Source organism: Mytilus trossulus, chromosome 10 (assembly GCF_036588685.1).
Source record: "Mytilus trossulus isolate FHL-02 chromosome 10, PNRI_Mtr1.1.1.hap1, whole genome shotgun sequence".
NCBI lineage: Eukaryota > Metazoa > Mollusca > Bivalvia > Mytilida > Mytilidae > Mytilus > Mytilus trossulus.
In genome coordinates, this window is record NC_086382.1 from 75,707,245 (window position 1) to 75,731,885 (window position 24,641).

Here is a 24,641-nt window from a genome sequence, read left to right on the forward strand (position 1 = left end):
GTCGTCGTCGTCCGTCGTCATTAACTTTTACAAAAATCTTCTCCTCTGAAACTACTGGGCCAAATCAAACCAAACTTGGCCACAATCATCATTGGGGTATCTAGTTTGAAAAATGTGTGGCGTGACCCGGTCAACCAACCAAGATGGCCGCCACGGCTAAAAATAGAACATAGGGGTAAAATGCAGTTTTTGGCTTATAACTCAAAAACCAAAGCATTTAGAGCAAATCTGACATGGGGTAAAAATGTTTATCAGGTCAAGATCTATCTGCCCTGAAATTTTCAGATGAATCGGTCAATCGGTTGTTGGGTTGCTGCCCCTGAATTGGTAATTTTGAAGAAATTTTGCAGTTTTTGGTTATTATCTTGAATATTATTATAGTTAGAGATAAACTGTAAAAAGCAATAATGTTCAGCAAAGTAAGATCTACAAATAAGTCAACATGACCAAAATGGTCAGTTGACCCGTTTAGGAGTTATTGCCCTTTATAGTCAATTTTTAACCATTTTTCGTAAATTAAAGTAATCTTTTACAAAAATCTTCTCCTCTGAAACTACTTGGCCAAATTAATCCAAACTTGACCACAATCATCTTTGGGGTATCTAGTTTAAAAAATGTGTGGCGTGACCTGGTCAACCAACCAAGATGGCCGCCACGGCTAAAAATAGAACAAAGGGGTAAAATGCAGTTTTTGGCTTATAACTCAAAAACCAAAGCATTTTGAGGAAATCTGACATGGGATAAAAATGTTTATCAGGTCAAGATCTATCTGCCCTAAAATTTTCAGATGAATCGGTCCATCGGTTGTTGGGTTGCTGCCCCTGAATTGGTAATTTTGAGGAAATTTTGCTGTTTTTGGTTATTATCTTGAATATTATTATAGATAGAGATAAACTCTAAACAGCAATAATGTTCAGCAAAGTAAGATCTACAAATAAGTCACATGACCAAAATGGTCAGTTGACCCGTTTAGGAGTTATTGCCCTTTATAGTCAATTTTTAACCATTTTTCGTAAATTAAAGTAATCTTTTACAAAAATCTTCTCCTCTGAAACTACTTGGCCAAATTAATCCAAACTTGGCCACAATCATCTTTGGGGTATCTAGTTTAAAAAATGTGTGGCGTGACCTGGTCAACCAACCAAGATAGCCGCCACCGCTAAAAATAGAACATAGGGGTAAAATGCAGTTTTTGGCTTATAACTCAAAAACCAAAGCATTTTGAGGAAATCTGACATGGGATAAAAATGTTTATCAGGTCAAGAACTATCTGCCCTGAAATTTTCAGATGAATCGGTCAATCGGTTGTTGGGTTGCTGCCCCTGAATTGGTAATTTTGAGGAAATTTTGCTGTTTTTGGTTATTATCTTGAATATTATTATAGATAGAGATAAATTGTAAACCGCAATAATGTTCAGCAAAGTCAGATCTACAAATAAGTCAACATGACCAAAATGGTCAGTTGACCCCTTTAGGAGTTATTGCCCTTTATAGTCAATTTTTAACAATTTTCATTAATTTGGTAAATTTATGTAAATTTTTACCAAATATAGTTCTCTGTTACTAATGGGCAAAGTTCATGATAGATATAATTGTAAGAAGCAAAATCGTTCAGTAAAGTAAGAACTTCAAACACATCACCATCACCAAAATACAATTTTGTCATGAATCCATTTGTGTCCTTTGTTTAATATGCACATAGACCAAGGTGAGCGACACAGGCTCTTTAGAGCCTCTAGTTTATTTTACTTTCCACTGACCCAGCAAGAGTTATCGGATTTATTGTTAGCTATTATTCGTGTGTTTCTTTGTCAATTGTGTTCCCCTATTTATTTATATTATAGTCATGTAATGTTGTGTTGTCATTTTAATGTTATATTTCACATGGCCATAAAGAGGGAGGTTTATCATGCCACAAAACAACCAGGTTCAGCCCACCATTTTTTTCTTTAAAAATGTCCTGTACCAGGTCAGGAAAATGGCCATCGTAATATTATAGTTCGTTTTTGTGTTTATTACATTTTAACGTTGTGTTTCCGTGGTGTCGTTTGTTTTTTCTTATTTTTTAGTGTGAATTCACAATACTATAAGACGTGTCCCAAAGTCATGGTTTAGGTTTTTATGTTATATTTGTTGTTCTCATGAGATTTTGTCAAATGCTTTCCCCGTTTCTGTGTGTGTTACATTTTAATGTTGTGTCGTTGTTCTCTTATATTTAATGTGTTTCCCTCAGTTTTAGTTTGTTACCCCGATTTTGTTTTTTTGTCCATGAGAACTGTTGTTTGTCTGTTTGTCCTTTGCCTTTTTTAACGCGCGGAAGTCAAGCATTTTTGACATATTCATTTGATTATTTCTTTGGTATCTTTTGCGTCTTCTCTTCTTTTACATCTGAAAGTACGCTTGAAAACTATAATTGAACGAAATTGGCGGTTTTACTTTCCTTTCTGAACTTTTCATTCAAGTAGCAATATTCCAGCTGTGGTTGCATATGGAGTACACCGCCTCAATAAATATCTCGAGGATTGATACTAGTGATACAGTTTATCGATAGACATGTGATGTTTAAGAGAAAGCTATTGAACCATTGGTTCCTTATGATAAAGTGGTTATCATCCATCCAAAAGTTTTAGGGATCACCATCATGATTGTTTACTATCTAAAGAACCATAAATAGAAAACAATCGATAAAATAAAGGCCAGCCGACTATATTACTTTTTTTAAGATATAAGACAACGAAATATCTTATCAGTCAATCAATTCGTGATGTTCAGCCGAAAAATAAAGATTCAACAGAACAAAATTCTTTCAATTAAGCAAACAATGAATTATAACTGTTAAAGAACAGAATGGAGCATCATAAACGTAGAACAAACTATATAAAATAATTTAAACAAGTTTTATTTATCGAATCGGTACGCATCGCAAGACACAAATATTCAAAATGCTGAATACACAAATTAAATCATAGCCCAGTTTAAAACCTGATCAAAGATTTTCTAGAGGGAAAGTTTGTTGTAGTTAACTAACCTTTGACTAAGGAAAATGGATAATTCAGTCTTTGATTCCTGATTTTGTTATTAGTTGTTAGTGACTTTGAACCAGCTGTCATTAACTGCCAGTACTCTCAGATCTGTACTTACGTTTGGCTAGTGCATAAGTACCCGGTAACGTCTACTTGTATCTGTAGTTTTTGTATACATCTGATTAGTTAAGCCTTTTTTCAACTGATTTTTATAGTTCGTTCATATTTTGTACCGCTAACATGTTTAATACAACAATCTGCTATATGTATGTGCCTGTCCAAGTTAGTAGCCTGTAATTCAGAGGTTGTCGTTTGTTAATGTGTAACATATTTGTTTTTCGTTTATTTTTTGTTCATAAATTATGCCAATAGTTTTCTCGTTTGAATTGTTTTACATTGTTATTTCTGATTGTTGAAGGCCATACAGTGATCTATAGCTGTTAATTCTTGTGATCTCTTGTGGAGAGTGGTTTTATTTGCAATCATACCACATCTTTTTTATATTGTTTGTTTAAGCAGATGTATTACAAGTGGTAGGTTAAGAAATTACCATTTTCTGTTTATAATTATATCTAACATTTTTCATTAAATGTACACACTATATCTAAAGTCAAAGTATTCACATATATATCATTCATTCAACTATAGAAATTCACTAAGCATTAGGCGCTACCTGTAAATGATATCAAGTTTTAATATGATTTAATGTCATCATTTAACAGGAACTAACATTTATAAACTGTCACGATGTCAGTGAAGAATCACTTAAAGGTCTTCATAATTTTCAAGTTTTTGATTCAAATTGTTTTCAAGTTTTTCCATTTCTCTCAGCTCTCTGGTATGACTTATCAATCCTATCTTATAAGCCAAAATCTTTGAACGTGTTTCTAAGTCATTATTTTTATCGTTGTAGTTCTGGATGCGACATTTGATATAGTTTATACAAGCTCTTCTTTGATATTTGTTAAGATTCGATTTTTCATTTCCTTTATCTTCTAATTTCGGAATAAATTGTCTAAAACAGCATTCTGCAGACGATATTTGACCTAGGGCAAAATATAAATCTCCAAGTGATATCATTAAACTTGGATAAGCTGTACTAGTTTTCATTTTTTGGATTTCTGCTGAAAGATTTTCTGCCCATTTCAAACCATCAGAAGAGAATTCTTTGTTCTTTTTCAATAACAATCGATATATTCTTGTTATCTGTTTTAACCAAAGCATTCTATTATAATCATTTTCTTCTGTGCTCATCTTAAGTATGCCGAACTCCATGTAATGTTTTCTCTCATAAAATCTAGTTTCACAAATTGCAAGATTTTGTTTTAAAACCTCAGAGCTTGGTTCATTGAATGCAAGTGTTGGATCCATCGTTGACTGGATAACGCTTCTCTCTATGAGCATAGTTGACAAAATATTAAATGTTTCAAGATCACTATACGTGTCTGTAGGATGTCGAATAGTGCTACCTACAAATTCATCGTTGATGCTTTGCTCTCCCATAACTTGTAGTAACTCACTGGGTTTCTCTACTTGAGGATTTGTCATTTCACTGACCTGACTGTAACACAGACATGTAGGTAATAGATAAGCAATGTATAAATACACACAAAAGTATCTTACTTCTTTATTTTGACTGCTTCCCGGCAGATAAAACATTCTTCTTCCACACGTATAAAGAACTGATGTGACAATTTCATACAGGAAAAAAAGTCCTAAATAATCATCTGGTATCGCAAACCCTTCTTTACAAAGTTTTTTATATTCATCTTCCGTTAGTTTTGGTCCCATTTCAAAATTCTTCTTTCCTAGCTTTCTGCTCAAGAATTCGACATCATTAATGTTCCGGTTTTTATACAACAAAAAGTGTTTGGCAACTTTTTGTACTACCTTCATTTGATCTTCATTTTGAATGAAAGACAAAATCGCTTGACATATAGGAAACGATAATTTTTCTGCAATCTTTTTCATAGCTTCAATGTCAGTTATACTTTCGCATGCTAGATGTATTTCCTCATCACATTTGTCTTCATCTATGCTAAGCATCTGAAACAACAGGTATTTGGCTTTATTAAAATACTTGTTTGAAGACGTGCACGTCTCACTGAAATCCGATGTAAATCCCACGAGATCATTCATGTAGATCATCTTTAGAACTAGCTCTGTATTGGTAATACACCAGTTTGAGGTTGAACTTGCAATTTTGGCATCGATGTACTCATTCAAATGATCAATAACGGAACGAGCATGAGGTAAAAGTAAGGTATGATGTTCGAGGCTGGATCTGCTAACATTATCTTTATCCATTAACAAGAAAAACGACCCTAGTAATTTTTGCAAGAGATCCTCTTTTGACCAATGGATGTATGTTCCTCTGTATTCGCAATAAATTTCCAAAGCGAACACAACCACGTCATGGGTACTTAATAAGCGACGGTCATACATGCCATCATCTTCACCCTCAACTGTTCCAAATGAACAGTTTTCCACTACGTAGAGTAGATCATCAGTATCCATTCTGGAGTTCTGAACATTGATATTTGAGAAAATTGTAACTGGAATTTTTTCAACCTGCACATATTGTAGCATCAAACACATTTCAAATATTTCTTCTTTGTTTTCCTCTTGATATTTTTGATGTATTTCATGTAAAATGCTGACTAAAAGCGAAAATATTTTGAATTTCACTTTACTCTTGACAGCACGACTTTCTTCGACTTTCAAAATATCCGATGGAAGTTTCAGTCGTTCAATGATACCACCAATTGTCAATCGAGTATATTTCATGTAGGTTCGAACAATTTGTAATGCTTTTGGATTACAGCTCAACTTTCGTGAAAGAATACAAGATACTTCTTCTTCATCTGATGTCAGCGTTTTTCCCTCTCTTATAAAATCTAACGCCTCTTCTTTTGTGAAGCCTTTGATATCAATTATAAGTACTTCGTCATCTGGCTCAAAAGCAAGAACTGTTGTAACGATACATTTAATGTTGAATGTTTGTATGCATTTCTGTAAAATAATATCAAGAATGTCTCGTGTCATGTCTTTAACGTCATCAAACAGAAAAATGTGACTTCTATCGTGCCTATCATTTTTCACAGTTTCTACTATAACTGCAAATAACTCATCTATGACTTCATCTTGAAACTCCTCGTCTCGTTTTGGTGGTACTTCATGAATATTAAGATAAGGAAAAATATCACGTAGCGATTTTTCAAATGAGGACTTGTCTGTGCATTTAACATTCCATGTGTCCACTTCAGTTTCTGCTTTTGAAGCATTGTAACAATATCTAAGTGCTAGCTCCGATTTTCCCGACCCAATTATGCCTGAAAAAGAAGAAGACAATTGTTATTCAAATACATTATTTCCCTGTATAGCATATACAAAGTATACTTACACAATTATAAATATATATTAAACCATGTTGCATATTTTGGTATTATTTGTATTCCAATAAGCAAGTTTTGAAGTGAAGTGAAGTTATAATTTCCTTCATAGACAAATTTCTTTTTTAGAAAAACAGTATAATTTGTAAGAAATTATGCAAACTATCAGAATTAAAATCTCTAAATCTCTAAATCTCTGAAATATCAAAAATACCGAACTCCGAGGAAAACATTAAGAGTTCTTAATGAAATGACAAATCGTTTTTACATTTCCTTCGAGCTATCGTTTTTAAATTTCCTTTGAGTTCAGTGCTATTGCGATTTTTCTTTTTTCTAACTGGTTGTATGGAGACCATCATAACCTTATGGAAATCGCGAGAGAAAGCATTTATTGATACAAGATCTTTTATATATAACATGTGCATGTACAATACGTGTTATTCTTTAGTATCTTTTGTTTTTAAATGATACCAGCTCACCTTTGAGAACAACACACTTCTTTCTTTTCATACACTCATATAATTCGTTACTGTTTTTAGTGAAGATAGGATTTTGCACAAGCTGCCTCTCTTTTATATTTGTAACTGTAAATATAAAGACAATATTATCAGATTTGTGAATGGCTTTCATTTTTACCTCATAGAACAATACATACGCTAGCTTACTTTAAAGATAAGAAAAAAAACAGGAACTCCGAATCGTTATGCACATTTATCACATCCTTGTTTAAACCAACTTTAGATATTCTAAATAATGGCCCTTAGTGTTACAACAAAAATTAGAAGGTTTATTTCTGTATTTATAACTACCGATAAAGTTAGGGGATTTCATTAGCAAACGTCTTTTATATATATATATATATATATATATAAGTACGTCTGAGTCAGTGACAACCCTACAACAGATGTATCCATCGGATCGCCATCAATGATGATGATACATGGCTGTGTACATAATGTATATACAACTCGTCTAAACATCAACCCAACAATGTTAGATCTGTAAATTTGCTTTCGCAAATTTTTGGTTCTTCCCTCGCCGGGATTCGAACCCATGCTACTGTGATATCGTGACACCAAATCGCCTGCACTGCAGCCGTCCCGCTAGACCACACGACCACCTGGGCTCTCAAAAAAAGAGCTTTCGGTGGCCATATGTTACCTTTCCACGTCAGTTTTAATCTAGCGGCGTACTACAGTACATGATATATAAGGCATGAAGATGTTATTGTTACAGATCAGCTAAATTATCTATAGTAAAGGATCCTACAAATTAATGTAAGATACAGTCACAGAAAATAATAATATTCATAAGTACGTCTGAGTCAGTGACAACCCTACAACAGATGTATCCATCGGATCGCCATCAATGATGATGATACATGGCTGTGTACATAATGTATATACAACTCGTCTAAACATCAACCCAACAATGTTAGATCTGTAAATTTGCTTTCGCAAATTTTTGGTTCTTCCCTCGCCGGGATTCGAACCCATGCTACTGTGATATCGTGACACCAAATCGCCTGCACTGCAGCCGTCCCGCTAGACCACACGACCACCTGGGCTCTCAAAAAAAGAGCTTTCGGTGGCCATATGTTACCTTTCCACGTCAGTTTTAATCTAGCGGCGTACTACAGTACATGATATATAAGGCATGAAGATGTTATTGTTACAGATCAGCTAAATTATCTATAGTAAAGGATCCTACAAATTAATGTAAGATACAGTCACAGAAAATAATTATATTCATAAGTACGTCTGAGTCAGTGACAACCCTACAACAGATGTATCCATCGGATCGCCATCAATGATGATGATACATGGCTGTGTACATAATGTATATACAACTCGTCTAAACATCAACCCAACAATGTTAGATCTGTAAATTTGCTTTCGCAAATTTTTGGTTCTTCCCTCGCCGGGATTCGAACCCATGCTACTGTGATATCGTGACACCAAATCGCCTGCACTGCAGCCGTCCCGCTAGACCACACGACCACCTGGGCTCTCAAAAAAAGAGCTTTCGGTGGCCATATGTTACCTTTCCACGTCAGTTTTAATCTAGCGGCGTACTACAGTACATGATATATAAGGCATGAAGATGTTATTGTTACAGATCAGCTAAATTATCTATAGTAAAGGATCCTACAAATTAATGTAAGATACAGTCACAGAAAATAATTATATTCATAAGTACGTCTGAGTCAGTGACAACCCTACAACAGATGTATCCATCGGATCGCCATCAATGATGATGATACATGGCTGTGTACATAATGTATATACAACTCGTCTAAACATCAACCCAACAATGTTAGATCTGTAAATTTGCTTTCGCAAATTTTTGGTTCTTCCCTCGCCGGGATTCGAACCCATGCTACTGTGATATCGTGACACCAAATCGCCTGCACTGCAGCCGTCCCGCTAGACCACACGACCACCTGGGCTCTCAAAAAAAGAGCTTTCGGTGGCCATATGTTACCTTTCCACGTCAGTTTTAATCTAGCGGCGTACTACAGTACATGATATATAAGGCATGAAGATGTTATTGTTACAGATCAGCTAAATTATCTATAGTAAAGGATCCTACAAATTAATGTAAGATACAGTCACAGAAAATAATTATATTCATAAGTACGTCTGAGTCAGTGACAACCCTACAACAGATGTATCCATCGGATCGCCATCAATGATGATGATACATGGCTGTGTACATAATGTATATACAACTCGTCTAAACATCAACCCAACAATGTTAGATCTGTAAATTTGCTTTCGCAAATTTTTGGTTCTTCCCTCGCCGGGATTCGAACCCATGCTACTGTGATATCGTGACACCAAATCGCCTGCACTGCAGCCGTCCCGCTAGACCACACGACCACCTGGGCTCTCAAAAAAAGAGCTTTCGGTGGCCATATGTTACCTTTCCACGTCAGTTTTAATCTAGCGGCGTACTACAGTACATGATATATAAGGCATGAAGATGTTATTGTTACAGATCAGCTAAATTATCTATAGTAAAGGATCCTACAAATTAATGTAAGATACAGTCACAGAAAATAATTATATTCATAAGTACGTCTGAGTCAGTGACAACCCTACAACAGATGTATCCATCGGATCGCCATCAATGATGATGATACATGGCTGTGTACATAATGTATATACAACTCGTCTAAACATCAACCCAACAATGTTAGATCTGTAAATTTGCTTTCGCAAATTTTTGGTTCTTCCCTCGCCGGGATTCGAACCCATGCTACTGTGATATCGTGACACCAAATCGCCTGCACTGCAGCCGTCCCGCTAGACCACACGACCACCTGGGCTCTCAAAAAAAGAGCTTTCGGTGGCCATATGTTACCTTTCCACGTCAGTTTTAATCTAGCGGCGTACTACAGTACATGATATATAAGGCATGAAGATGTTATTGTTACAGATCAGCTAAATTATCTATAGTAAAGGATCCTACAAATTAATGTAAGATACAGTCACAGAAAATAATTATATTCATAAGTACGTCTGAGTCAGTGACAACCCTACAACAGATGTATCCATCGGATCGCCATCAATGATGATGATACATGGCTGTGTACATAATGTATATACAACTCGTCTAAACATCAACCCAACAATGTTAGATCTGTAAATTTGCTTTCGCAAATTTTTGGTTCTTCCCTCGCCGGGATTCGAACCCATGCTACTGTGATATCGTGACACCAAATCGCCTGCACTGCAGCCGTCCCGCTAGACCACACGACCACCTGGGCTCTCAAAAAAAGAGCTTTCGGTGGCCATATGTTACCTTTCCACGTCAGTTTTAATCTAGCGGCGTACTACAGTACATGATATATAAGGCATGAAGATGTTATTGTTACAGATCAGCTAAATTATCTATAGTAAAGGATCCTACAAATTAATGTAAGATACAGTCACAGAAAATAATTATATTCATAAGTACGTCTGAGTCAGTGACAACCCTACAACAGATGTATCCATCGGATCGCCATCAATGATGATGATACATGGCTGTGTACATAATGTATATACAACTCGTCTAAACATCAACCCAACAATGTTAGATCTGTAAATTTGCTTTCGCAAATTTTTGGTTCTTCCCTCGCCGGGATTCGAACCCATGCTACTGTGATATCGTGACACCAAATCGCCTGCACTGCAGCCGTCCCGCTAGACCACACGACCACCTGGGCTCTCAAAAAAAGAGCTTTCGGTGGCCATATGTTACCTTTCCACGTCAGTTTTAATCTAGCGGCGTACTACAGTACATGATATATAAGGCATGAAGATGTTATTGTTACAGATCAGCTAAATTATCTATAGTAAAGGATCCTACAAATTAATGTAAGATACAGTCACAGAAAATAATTATATTCATAAGTACGTCTGAGTCAGTGACAACCCTACAACAGATGTATCCATCGGATCGCCATCAATGATGATGATACATGGCTGTGTACATAATGTATATACAACTCGTCTAAACATCAACCCAACAATGTTAGATCTGTAAATTTGCTTTCGCAAATTTTTGGTTCTTCCCTCGCCGGGATTCGAACCCATGCTACTGTGATATCGTGACACCAAATCGCCTGCACTGCAGCCGTCCCGCTAGACCACACGACCACCTGGGCTCTCAAAAAAAGAGCTTTCGGTGACCATATGTTACCTTTCCACGTCAGTTTTAATCTAGCGGCGTACTACAGTACATGATATATAAGGCATGAAGATGTTATTGTTACAGATCAGCTAAATTATCTATAGTAAAGGATCCTACAAATTAATGTAAGATACAGTCACAGAAAATAATTATATTCATAAGTACGTCTGAGTCAGTGACAACCCTACAACAGATGTATCCATCGGATCGCCATCAATGATGATGATACATGGCTGTGTACATAATGTATATACAACTCGTCTAAACATCAACCCAACAATGTTAGATCTGTAAATTTGCTTTCGCAAATTTTTGGTTCTTCCCTCGCCGGGATTCGAACCCATGCTACTGTGATATCGTGACACCAAATCGCCTGCACTGCAGCCGTCCCGCTAGACCACACGACCACCTGGGCTCTCAAAAAAAGAGCTTTCGGTGGCCATATGTTACCTTTCCACGTCAGTTTTAATCTAGCGGCGTACTACAGTACATGATATATAAGGCATGAAGATGTTATTGTTACAGATCAGCTAAATTATCTATAGTAAAGGATCCTACAAATTAATGTAAGATACAGTCACAGAAAATAATTATATTCATAAGTACGTCTGAGTCAGTGACAACCCTACAACAGATGTATCCATCGGATCGCCATCAATGATGATGATACATGGCTGTGTACATAATGTATATACAACTCGTCTAAACATCAACCCAACAATGTTAGATCTGTAAATTTGCTTTCGCAAATTTTTGGTTCTTCCCTCGCCGGGATTCGAACCCATGCTACTGTGATATCGTGACACCAAATCGCCTGCACTGCAGCCGTCCCGCTAGACCACACGACCACCTGGGCTCTCAAAAAAAGAGCTTTCGGTGGCCATATGTTACCTTTCCACGTCAGTTTTAATCTAGCGGCGTACTACAGTACATGATATATATATATATCTTTTACATAGAAATTCTACACACAGGTGTACTTTTCGGTCTCCTGATATACATTGAAAAAGTAAACGTATATTTGACGGTCTTTTGTTTAGCTTTTAGTTTCGGATTTTAAAAAACGACAGTAAAATCATTGATTCTAATATTTCGGATCAAAAGGTCAGCATGAATGAATGTATTACAAAGGTGTTATTTTAAGATAATGTACAAGCATTCAATTACATCAAACATACTAAATTATACAACATATCTGGTGTTTAAACAAAAAGTGAAAAAAGTAGCAGTTTTAGTTGAGAATTATTTTTTTTCATTTCAATGATTTTTTTTTTTTTTCATTATTGTGGTACTAAGCCATCCCAATGCAAACAAAAGATTTATAGAAAAGTTTCTCAAAAATGAATTTTTAGATGATGTAAAATGTTTCAATTTCATTTTTCATGACTGACATCTTATTCACATATTCAGTTCTCTTATCTGATAAATAAAAAGCATTTATAAATAAAAGCAAACAATTTTCATAATATGATTAAGTATGTCATATTCAAAATCTTCAATCGTATATCCTTTTACAAGATTGATAAGACAAAAAAAGCATGTTGACCAATATCGAAATATATAAATATTTTTAAAAAGTTTTTAACCAATGTGCATTAGAAATAAATAATGATTTGAAACATACGATACAGTTTTGACTCCTGAATGTTTTCCTACGATATAGATTATGGTTGATAGCTAAAATATTTTTTGCAGTAGTTTCCATCTAAACATGTTAAAATGATTATCTTTTAAATTTCCAAACTGTTTTTCTATATTAAGTGTTTCATATTCTTGTTTGTAAAAGTCGAAATAAATACCAAGAATTTTTGTTATATTTCTGTAAATGCAAGAGTCATTTATTTCAATAGTTTACTGATGTTAATATTTCCAAAATGAATAAGAAAAACAATTCAAGGTAACAAACAGACATTGAAGAAGCATATGAACAACACGATGAGCGAGCCTTAGTAAATTATATCTAGTACCACGATTTCTTTCTTTAAACTCTTCAATTCTTCATAATAATCAGAATGAAATATTGCCATATAACATAAAATCATAAAAAAATAAGCTACCTTTAGTAACTGTCTTCTTTTCTTGTTTGACGTCAAAACTGATTTCACCTTTGTCTTTGTGAATTTCATCTAACTTTTCGGTTATTTGTTGTATATCTGCTTTTGTCGCTGGGCATTCTACAGGCAAATGTAACGTGAAATATATTAAAATATATAAATATTTTATCTATAGATAGTTGAAAGGATCAACTTTATTAAGTTCAAAAGTAAAAAAATATTTCAAAAAAATGAACGAGATAAATAATTAAAAAAGTAGAAGAGATCTAAGCATTTTGACGAAAAGTCTTTTGTCTCAAAACCATAGAGTAGAGAAAACATAGTACAAATTTGATGATAGATTTTGAAAGCAAAAGTTGGGGCTGCCGGTTTGGTTCTTTATTTTAATTGCTTTAAATTTTCAATATAACCTATCAAAACTGAAATCATATGACCAACTTTCCCTTTTTGAACAGATATAACAATCTAGTCAAATGATTTACTATATTTTATCATAGACGAAAGACATCATCCTGAAATACAAATCAATATTGAACTTAGATATGTCACAGAAAGGCTATCATAATGACTACATAGGCTTCAAATGTCGATGTGGCAAAAAATCTATTGAATTGTAACTAAGGAAAAACATACCATGAGGACCAATTATATCAAAGTATTTGTAGTTATGGTACTCATAAAAGGAATTTTATATAATATAAACATAACTGATAAACACATCTTTGTAGAACGAAAACTGCTATTTCTTTCTTATGTACACGTGCATTTTGTTCATATTCAAGATTATAAAATTGTTTACCGGTGTTGTCCGTAATAAACAAATGTATTTTGACGGGAACATGTCCCTGAAATATGGTTTTAATATAAAGGTTGTGATTTTGAAAAATATGGTATGTTATTGCTTTGCTGTTCTAACAATTTTAGGCAGTTAAAAATAACTCATACTGCTTATAATATTTCCTAAATTAATGAATTTTACGAAATCACTAGTGACGCAAGTTAAGTCTAATATTTATATATAAAAATACAGTGGCAGCATACCTTTAAATGATTTTATAAAATCATGTTTCCATTGTAATATGTCCATATATTGTAAAACATTTCCATCATCGTCTGTATAGAATGACTCCGGAATTGTTGTGGACACACCTCCAGGCATTTCAGCAACTGAAACAATGATGACTCTAAGTTGTTTTTCCTGAAAGATGAACAGCTAATATAGTATGTTTAAACATCAGTTCATTTTCATATCAAGCAGCTAACAATTATTCAGTATGTCTTATACAAATAGTGTGTAAATCTTGTTCTTTGATTTCTAAATAATCATTGAAGTAACACGAACATTCCCGTTAAACTGTCCTGGCTTTTTGAGGCCATTTATTTTATTCTCATCCTTGGTCTTATATGAAATTCTTAAGAGTTCAGTAAGATGATAAGAATGCATCTCATACGAAAGATTTTTTTTTTTGTAAAATGCATTGAACTTGAGACACTTGAATCCCTTTAGGAGATATATATATAGTGATTCTACAACAGTTATTTTTATTCTTTTTATTCCTTTACAAAACGTTGACAAAAATTATTACTTAAATCGTTCAAGACATTTCTGATAAAACCCTTTGGTATACATTCCATAAAAATCCCACACGATATGTAAGCTAAAAACCTTTTTACATTTCAAAAGTAATAAAATACTTGATACCTGTTACAACCGCAAAAGTCAAACCCTCAACAGTTGAGGCAAAGTTGAACACAATATTCAAGCATGTCTTCATTTGAGTTGTGTTAAAAATTTTACATAAATAAGGTTTCTAACAAAAATCTTAAAAATCTATTGAAATTTGAAAATGTTTGGAAAAAAAATATATGAACTCCTTAAAAGTATTTAGGGAAAAATATCCCCCAAAACTTTTTGACCTCCCCCCCCCCCTCGTTTTTGGAGAAATTATCCCTAAATTCAATCCCAGCATTCCCTTTGAAGTATGGAACCTTGTAGTACAATTTTAGTGAGATCCTTACACTGCAACCCAAGTAATTGTCTTGGAACTTGAAAAAATCATATTTTTGACACCATTATTCCTGCATATTTGGGGCAATAACACCAAACTCAATTCCAGCCTTCCCTTTGTGATATAGTACAGTGTTAGTCAGAGAGATCCATACAATTAAACACAAGTTTATGTCCGGCAACTACAAAAATGCTTGTTTTTGGCCCCTAATTTCTAAACTATTGGTACTATTACCCCCAAAATCAATCCAAACCTTTTTTTTTGTGGTTTTGAACTATTTTGTAAAATTTCATAGAGAAACATACAATGAAACTGCAGTTATTGTCCGGAAACCAAATATGTCTTCGGACGACGACTCAGACGCAAACAATGACGACACTATAGCATTATACGAACCCAAAATATATTTGGTGTCGTTTAAAAAACTTCATTACAATGATTATTTTCTTAGACATCGCACATGTGTATATATAACCTTTGATAAAAATGTAATTCAAAATATTTGACTACTAATTTGAAATAGATCTCCAAAATATGTTAACCAACTAACCTGAGATACTTCTGACATCTGATCAATTTCTTCAAACCATATATCCCAATGTTTACCTTTCTCCATTGTCAATGGACTGTTTATCCACTGCATTTGTCTGATCCTTTCTTGCAACGAGTTAGCTGTTACATATAATTACTAAATGTAAGTTCATTCATAATATAACATATTCTATATATATATATACGGATTTAACCAATAGCATTTAGATAATAAATAAATGTTTTAAGTTACCTATACCTATAACTTAAAAATTAAATGATGAATAACTTAACCAGAGGTAATATAGAGCCACTACATAATTACGTACTTGTAAACAATATCAAATCTCAAACATAAAAGGCTATAATTAAACCATCTGAACATGGAAGTATTATATCGACAATATAATACTCCCATAGTCTGAAGCATGTATAATTGATATCATGCCTTTGTATAGCGGTTGGTACATAGTTCGTCCGTCTGTTCGTTTGTCCATCCACTTTAATCGAATGTTAGAGTTTAAGTTCGTATGAAATGAATTTCGTCATATCTGCAGTACAGTACACATTTGTAAATGTATATCGACAATGCAAAGGATTGAAATAGCTTTTGTGAGCTTTACTCGAAGTACCTTTTTGTTGTAAATGCCCTTTGATTTCTTTCATCCCTTTCAGTTAAGTTTAGTAACCGTAGAAATGAATTTGGAAGTCGATGAATTGTTTTTGTTAAATGCACGAAAATTTGTTGTTAACAAGGCAAATAATAATTGTGAGAAACTTTGCAGCAAATGATTATAAATGGCATCTCATGTTGGTTTATTTGCTCTAATAAATAAAGTCAACAGTAGTATAACGCTGTTCGAGATTGAGACAAAAAGCAAATCCGGGTTACAAACTAAACCTGAGGGAAACACATCTATAAGAGGAGAACTAACACACAAAAACGAACTATAATGGCCATGTTCATGACTTGGTCCAGGACATGTTACAAACAAATGGTGGGTTGAACCTGGTTTTGAAGCATGCAGAAAGTCCCGCTTTAATGGCAATGTTAAATACAACATTAAAAATGACAAAATTACATGACAGGACTACACTACAAATAAATGGGAGAAAGTATAGGACAGAGAAACACACGCAAAATAGCTAACAAAAGATATCAGATTTGAAATTTAATACAACAGACGTGCGTTTTGTGCACATGAGACTAACCAGTGACGCTCAGATGAAAAAGTTCGAAAAACAAGTCTTAGATTGTATTTTAAAGGGCATTGCATATCATTTTGAGAGACAAATAATAGTCTGCAATTAGCAATCAGTTTGGTTCAATTTTATCAAAATAAAGTAAAAACAACAGCGCTAAAGTATTATTAGCTGGCAAAACAATAATTTAACCTCATTTAAACCGTATTCATGCTATCTTTAATGTTGACCTTAAGGTTGAATTACCCTTCTGTAGCCATTTTTGTACGAATTTTTCAAACCTCATTAAAACTACAGATATAATGAATAATAGAGATAGGCCATTTAGTACATATTCCAAGGGGAAATCTGATGCAAAGCATTATTTTTTACTGTTCCTTTGTATTTAATAGAAAAAGAGGACTTTGTGGCAAATAAATCAAGATTTTTATAGAAAATCCACAGCCTTTATCCTTGTACTTTCATATTTGGCAATTTGATGACTAGTAGATATAGGATTTTTGCATGCAGTGCTAGCATTGATTTCCTTAAAACAAGTTTATAAATGTAGTTTGGTAAAAACAAATATAAATATGGCCAAAATCAAGTACACCTTTTAGGGTGCGCTCGACTTTAGTGACTCAGCACGAGGTGTTTTGGAATTTACAGGTTGCTTAGAACTTTTTGTACAAAATAAACACTAGCACATCATAGAAAATCAAGTGAGTAACTTATGTTTCAAATTTTATAACAAAAATCTCTGTATTAAAGGCTGTGGATTTTCTATAAAAATCTTGATTTATTAGCCACAAAGTCCTCTTAATCTATCAAATGTAATGAAACAGTAAAAAAGAATGCTTTGTATCAAGTTTCCCCTTGGAATATGTACTAAATGGCCTATCTCTATTATTCATTATATCTGTAGTTTTGATACAATTGAGGTTTGAAAAGTTCGTACAAAAATGGCTACAGAAGGGTACATAAACCTTAACCAATAACTACACTTATAAACTTGTTTTAAGGAAATCAATGCTAGCACTGCATGCAATAATCCTATATCTATCAGTCATCAAATTGCCAAATATGAGAGTACAAGGATAAAGGCTGTGGATTTTCTATAAAAATCTTGATTTATTTGCCACAAAGTCCTCTTTTTCTATTAAATGCAATGGAACAGTAAAAAATAATGCTTTGCATCAAGTTTCCACTTGAAATATGTACAAAATGGCCTATCTCTATTATTCATTATATCTGTAGTTTTGATACAATTGAAGTTTGAAAAGTTCGTACAAAAATGGCTACAGAAGGGTACATAAACCTTAACTAGAGACCAGTTCCTAATGACCTCAGCATTTTCAGTTTTTGATAAAAAGAAAATAGAGGCGCCAAGGAGCATGTGTCGCTCCACTGAAATTTTTACATACAATGGATACATGAACTAATGCTATCCTTATACTTTTGCATTAGTTTCAGAACATTTTTGTACAAAAAGTTAAAAAAATATGAACCAGATGCTCCGCAGGGCGCAGCTTTATACGACCGCAAAGGTTGAACCCTGAACGGTTGGGGCAAGTATGGACACAACATTCAAGCTGGATTCAGCTCTAAATTTGGATTGTGATTAAATAGTTGACACAGCATAGGTTTCTGACACAGAATGAATGTGGTCTAATGAACTTAAAATTTTCGTTTTGCCTTTGAGCAATTCACTATGCTGTTGAATATTAATCCTCTCAAAAAAATGTTTGAAGAAATTTTCTTTTTATTTATGAAATTTCAAATGAGAAAAATTGATCCCCCCCCCCCTGAATTTTTTTTTTCACACCCCCTATCCTTTAATCCAAAACTAATCTCAATTCTAATTTCTAATTGACTTTGCAACAATAATTACTCATTTAAATACATCATAAAATATTAAAATGTTAAAAAGTGCTTGTTATCACTGAATGGTACAAGATTGTTTTAATTTATCAGTTGGTAGTAAAAGTGAATATACATTGTATATTGAATAAAACAATGATTTAAGTTTATTCAACTACCTATTCTGGACAAAGAAAGATTACTCCAATTGAAAATCTTGCTGTTGCACAATTTTGTGAAATTAGATATTTCTTGATATTGTGCAATACTGTGCATTTAAAAATATTTGCTATTGCACAATACTGTGTACTTGAAAATGTCTTGCTATTGCGCAATACTATGCAATTGAAAATCTCTTGCAATTGCACAATACTGTGCAATTGAAGATTTCTTGTTATTGCTGAGTACTGTGCAATTGAAAATGTCTTGCTTTCTTGCTATTGCACAATACTGAATATAATAATTTTAGATCCTGATTTGGACCAACTTGAAGACTGGGCCAATAATCAAAAATCTAAGTACATGTTTGGATTCAACATATCAAAGAACCCCAATAATTCAATTTTTGTTAAAATCAAACAAAGTTTAATTTTGGACCCTTTGGACTTTAATGTAGACCAATTTGAAAACAGGACCAAAAATTAAGAATCTACATACAGTTAGATTTGGCATATCAAAGAACCCCTTTTATTCAATTTTTGATGAAATCAAACAAAGTTTAATTTTGGACCCCGATTTGGACCAACTTGAAATCTGGGCCAATAATAAAAAATCTAAGTACATTTTTAGATTCAGCATATCAAAGAACCCCAAAGTTTCAATTTTTGTCAAAATCAAACTAAGTTTAATTTTGGACCCTTTGGACCTTAATGTAGACCAATTTGAAAACGGGACCAAAAATTAAGAATCTAAGTACACAGTTAGACTCGGCATATCAAAGAACCCCAATAATTCATTTTTTTATGAAATCAAACAAAGTTTAGTTTTGGACCCTTTGGGCCCCTTATTCCAAAACTGTTGCTGGGACCAAACCTCCCAGAATCAATACCAACCTTCCTTTTGAGGTCATAAACCTTGTGTTTAAATTTCATAGATTTCTATTTACTTTTACTAAAGTTATGGTGCGAAAACCAAGAAAAATGCTTATTTGAACCCCTTTTTGGCCCCTAATTCCTAAACTGTTAGGACCAAAACTCCCAAAACCAATCCCAACCTCCCTTTTGAAGTTATTAACCTTGTATCAATATTTCATAGATTTCTATTTACTTAAACTAAAGTTACAGTGCGAAAAACAAGAAAATGCTTATTTGGGCCCTTTTTGGCCCCTAATTCCTAAAATGTAGGGATCAAAACTCCCAAAATCAATCCTAGCCTTCCTTTTGAGGTCATAAACCTTGTGTTAAAATTTCATAGATTTCTATTCACTTTTACTAAAGTTAGAGTGCGAAAACTAAAAGTATTCGGACGACGACGACGACGACGCAGACGACGACGCCAACGTGATAGCAATATACGACGATTTTTTTTTCAAATTTTGCGGTCGTATAAAAATTGTTAAATTTTCAATTTAAAGGCCAATATCTCCTTATGGGGTCAATTGAACATTTTGGTAATGTTGACCTTACTTTGCTGTTTACAGTTTACAACTATCTCTAATTTCATTCAATTACAAGATAATAACCAAACACACTGCAAAATTTCCTTAAAATTACTAATTCAGGAGCAGAAACCAAACAACAGCTTATATGATTCATCTGGAAATTCCAGGACAGATAGATCTTAACTTCTTGAACATTTTTACCGATAATCCAATTTTGCTAAAAATGCTTTAGTATCAGAGATAAAAGCAAAAAAAACTGCAATTTACCCCTATGTCCACTTTTAAGCCAAGTCGGCCGTGTTGGTTTACAGGCGAGGTCATCGGACACATTTTTAAAAATAGATATCATAGTAATTATTGTGACTTAGTTGTGGCTATATTTGTCACAGTAGTTTTAACGGAGAAGACTTTTTTGAGGTTACAAAAATTTACGAAAAATTGGTTAAAAAATTTACTTTGAAGGGCAATTACAAACAATGTACTTCTTAAGGGTCATTAGCACTTTGGTAATTTTGACTTAGTCGTAGATATGACTTTGCTGACCAATGTTGCTGTTTTCAGTTTGTCTCATTCTATAACAATTTGCAAGATAACAACCTCAAATTGCAAAATTTTCTTAAAATTATCAATTCAGGGGCAGCAATCCAACAACGGGTTGTCTGATATGTCTGAAAGTTTCAGTGCAGATAGCTCTTGGCATGATGAACAATTGTACCCCAGGTCAGATTGCTCTTAATGCTTTGTTTTTAGAGATATAATTCGAAATCTACATTTTACCCAATCTGTTCAATTTTAGCCGTGGAGGCCATCGTGGAATGTGGACCGAGTCATCGAACACATTTTTAAAACTAAATACCCCAATAATAGTTGCGGCCAATTATGGTTGAGTATGGCCCATTTGTTTCAGAGATAAATATTTTTGTAAAAATAATAGACGACGTTGTACGACGACGGACGCCAAGTGATAATAAAAGTTCACTCGGCCATTTGGACCAGATGGGCTTAAAAGGAATGTCATCATTTAAAAAAGAAAACCCTCTGCAGAACGCTTACGTTCACTATTTTAGGGATGTATATTTTGCCTAAAAATGTAAGTGAATAAAACACGACCTTATTTCCTTTGCAAATTAGGGAAAATATGAATATAATTATGAGTTCGATATTGCATTATCCATGTTATGGGCTCTGTCAGTGTTCCAACAGAAAACACAAAATATATACATGATACATGAACTCATTGATTTGTTCTACATTTAAAAGTTTGAATGGATGCACACATGAAGCTTCTGAAAGGAGATATAATTTCTGATGGAATGCTTCAATTATATTGCTGCGTAGAAATTGATAGAAATATATGAATTTGCCAAATTTGTTAAACCATCAATTTACACTGGAGTTGATTAATTTTTTTATATATATTACCATTTAAATTATCACAATGTTTTGTTTTTAGTTGATAATTACCTATTGTACTTTCGTCGGTATTTGAAATATCTACGCCGACAACTGAAGCATGCGTATCTTCTATTCCAAAGTAAATAGATCCTCCTTTATGGTTAGCAAATGCTGAAATATATTTTGATGCCATATCAACTAGGGTCCTTGGGATGTTTTTCCCAGTTATTGCCTTGAACTGAACATCTACATCCTCTCTCCTCAGATCTTTAACAGTTTGATTGAGGACAAATTTGTTATCATGACTAAAGGGAAGCTCTCCAAAACATTTATTGTGAGTTAAAATTTCAAAAACCTTCTCGTTTTTCACTTGGTCGACTGACGAAACAGCAGGGAAATATAAATGCGTATCCAATGAGCATAACAGTTTTGCTGGACGTATTTGTAGGGTGATATTCGTTGAGTTACAGTTGCTGGACTTATCGAGCTGTATTAAATCAGTTGGAGTATCAAGAAAATAGGATTTCATTTTTTTCTCCAGTCTGTCATACCATTCCTCAAAATCTTTAGTTTTGGCAGTTTTAAAATGTTTATTCTCCAATTTAAGTGTAATCGGTTTCTTTGAATTTAGACATGCACATATTAACTGCAAGATGGCATCTACTTCCTTTGGTATTTTGTTTTTGATATTAATGCTTATCGATTGGTAGACATTCAGAATTTCAACATTATCTGTAACAAAAATTTATTCAAAAACAAGTATATGTACAAGTAAACTTAACATATTTGGTGAGTCATACATAACGCTGTAAGTAAGTCCATGCCTCTCAATCACAACCCTTATAATTGTTCGAAACTATTAAATAATATATTGCAAAACGAGTAATATATTATATGTTTAAAGAAATAATAAATTATTTTGATTGTATACTACACGAGACTTAAATCGTGTTCCCTAAATGTTGGTCTTAAATTGAAAGTTAACGTTGAATGTTGTTGCAGGATTTGATGTTACACCAATGTAGTCATTGTTCGATTAATGCAGTTAAATTTAAAATTAAATAGATTTGATGAGATGTTATCTGAATTTGAAGCGTACTATTAACGATTAGTGTATCCTTATCTGTCAAAACATTAGAATGAGCTGAGTTATCCGTTCGTTTTAATTGGTGGTTACATCATAGTTTCCTATAACTATTTATACTAACATGACCCTGATTTTAACGATTTTGCTTTTTCAGTTCTTGAAAATTTTGAAGATGGACCAAGTTCATCATCATTTCCATTACTTGTGCCAATTCCTCCAGCACCAGGAAGACAGGCATGATCATCTAACGGAACATCTGAAAGGTTAGAGCCTTCGTCACATAAAACTTTTACACTTTTTCCAAGCTTTATATTCTTCTCTGGTTTCTCCTTGTTGTCATGACTAATTGCTTGAAAATTGTCAATAGCATCTGATGATCCAGCATTTTTTACGTCTTGTTGAGCGTGAGCCCCTTCTATGGAATCCATCGAAAGTTGACTGGTGTTGATTGAGATTTTCAAATCCTGAAGAGAAAACACCTACAACCTTTGAACCTACAGAGAATAAGAATGGTGTTGCTACTTATATTTAAGAAAACAAATCATGCAAGAGATAGATTTGATCAAAATGTGCACATGGCCTAGGCTATAATACTTTCATTTTTACGCAGAAACAACTAACATTTTCCTACCTTTTTACAGGACATTTTAAGAAAATGGTGGGTTGAACCTGGTTTTGTGGATAGCCAAACCTCGCACTTTTATGGCACTTTTAAAACTTTTAACAATACAAATCATCACTAGATCGGTCGGAATAAATTCATCCTTTCTCAGTTAAAGACAATAAGAATATTTTAAAACTAAGATGTGATATGATTGCCATTGAGACAATTATCCACCATATACCATATGCCATAATTTACGTGGGTATAATCAGCTAGTAGTGTAAGAATATGGCAATTTGCTTTTAAGTTAAACGCAAACATAAATTATGCCTATCAATTGTTGCTCAATTATATCAAGAACTGATTATTATATCTGTGTGTTTCAAGAAATATTTCATCAGCTAAATATTTTGTCATATCAGTTTGTTTTACAGACTTATATATGCTGGAAATATTTTTGAAATATTTGTTCATCTAAATTCATGCTTCATCGTTCACTGAAAATAAGGGGATGAAAAGTATGTGCTAAAAATTGCTTTGACTATTATTAAAAAATGTGGAAAACACCTCGCGAGGAGCATTCCAAACTCATAACTCGAAGTAAAACACCATGAAAACAACACGATCTGATCCGCAAATCAATACATAATTCCATTTCCATTCTCAAGTTTATATAAAAAATTAAAGAATGACCAACAACGGTGTTCTACAAACTATGAGCGTTTAGCAACAGCGATAGTTTGGAAATCAACTGTACCAAAACCAGAAACACTTGTACACAATAGGTGAAGTAAAAACTATGATAATCATTCTTACAATTCTTAACATTTATCTTTCTACAGTTAAAAAATGGAATTGTATGCATGAAATTACCATGACGTACATTGGGTTCATTTCTTTTTAAAACCAACCAAAAAAACGGTTCAGCGAGCACACGTTGAGATCATTTGTTTCTTACATACAGGTCGATGCGAATGCTGCAATTTTACGTTGGACGTGAATCAACTTATTTGTATTTCAATACAGCCCTCATCACATGAAATAAGTTTTATATATATGCTTATCTGTATTTGGCATCACTTTTAGGAATTTTTTATCCTCACTGATCTTCAATTTCGTACTTTATTTGGCCTTTTTAAATTTTTGAATTCGAGCGTCATATCACTGATGAGTCTTTTGTAGATGAAACGCGCGTCTGGTGTAAATACAGAATTCAATCCTGGT

The 24,641-nt window shown here is 33.6% G+C and overlaps 1 protein-coding gene across 1 annotated transcript; it reads right to left on the reverse strand.

Moving 5' to 3' along the window:
• Positions 1-2,919: 2,919 nt before the first annotated feature.
• Positions 2,920-23,284, reverse strand: LOC134688574 (uncharacterized). The gene is made up of 7 exons (XM_063549380.1): positions 22,935-23,284; positions 21,796-22,458; positions 15,709-15,830; positions 14,191-14,347; positions 13,153-13,269; positions 6,895-6,999; positions 2,920-6,355 (listed from the first exon to the last, which is right to left on the reverse strand). The coding sequence occupies exons 1-7, from the start codon at positions 23,239-23,241 to the stop codon at positions 3,789-3,791; spliced, it is 4,038 nt and encodes a 1,345-aa protein (XP_063405450.1). The 5' UTR covers positions 23,242-23,284; the 3' UTR covers positions 2,920-3,788.
• Between the last annotated feature and the right edge of the window lie 1,357 nt (positions 23,285-24,641).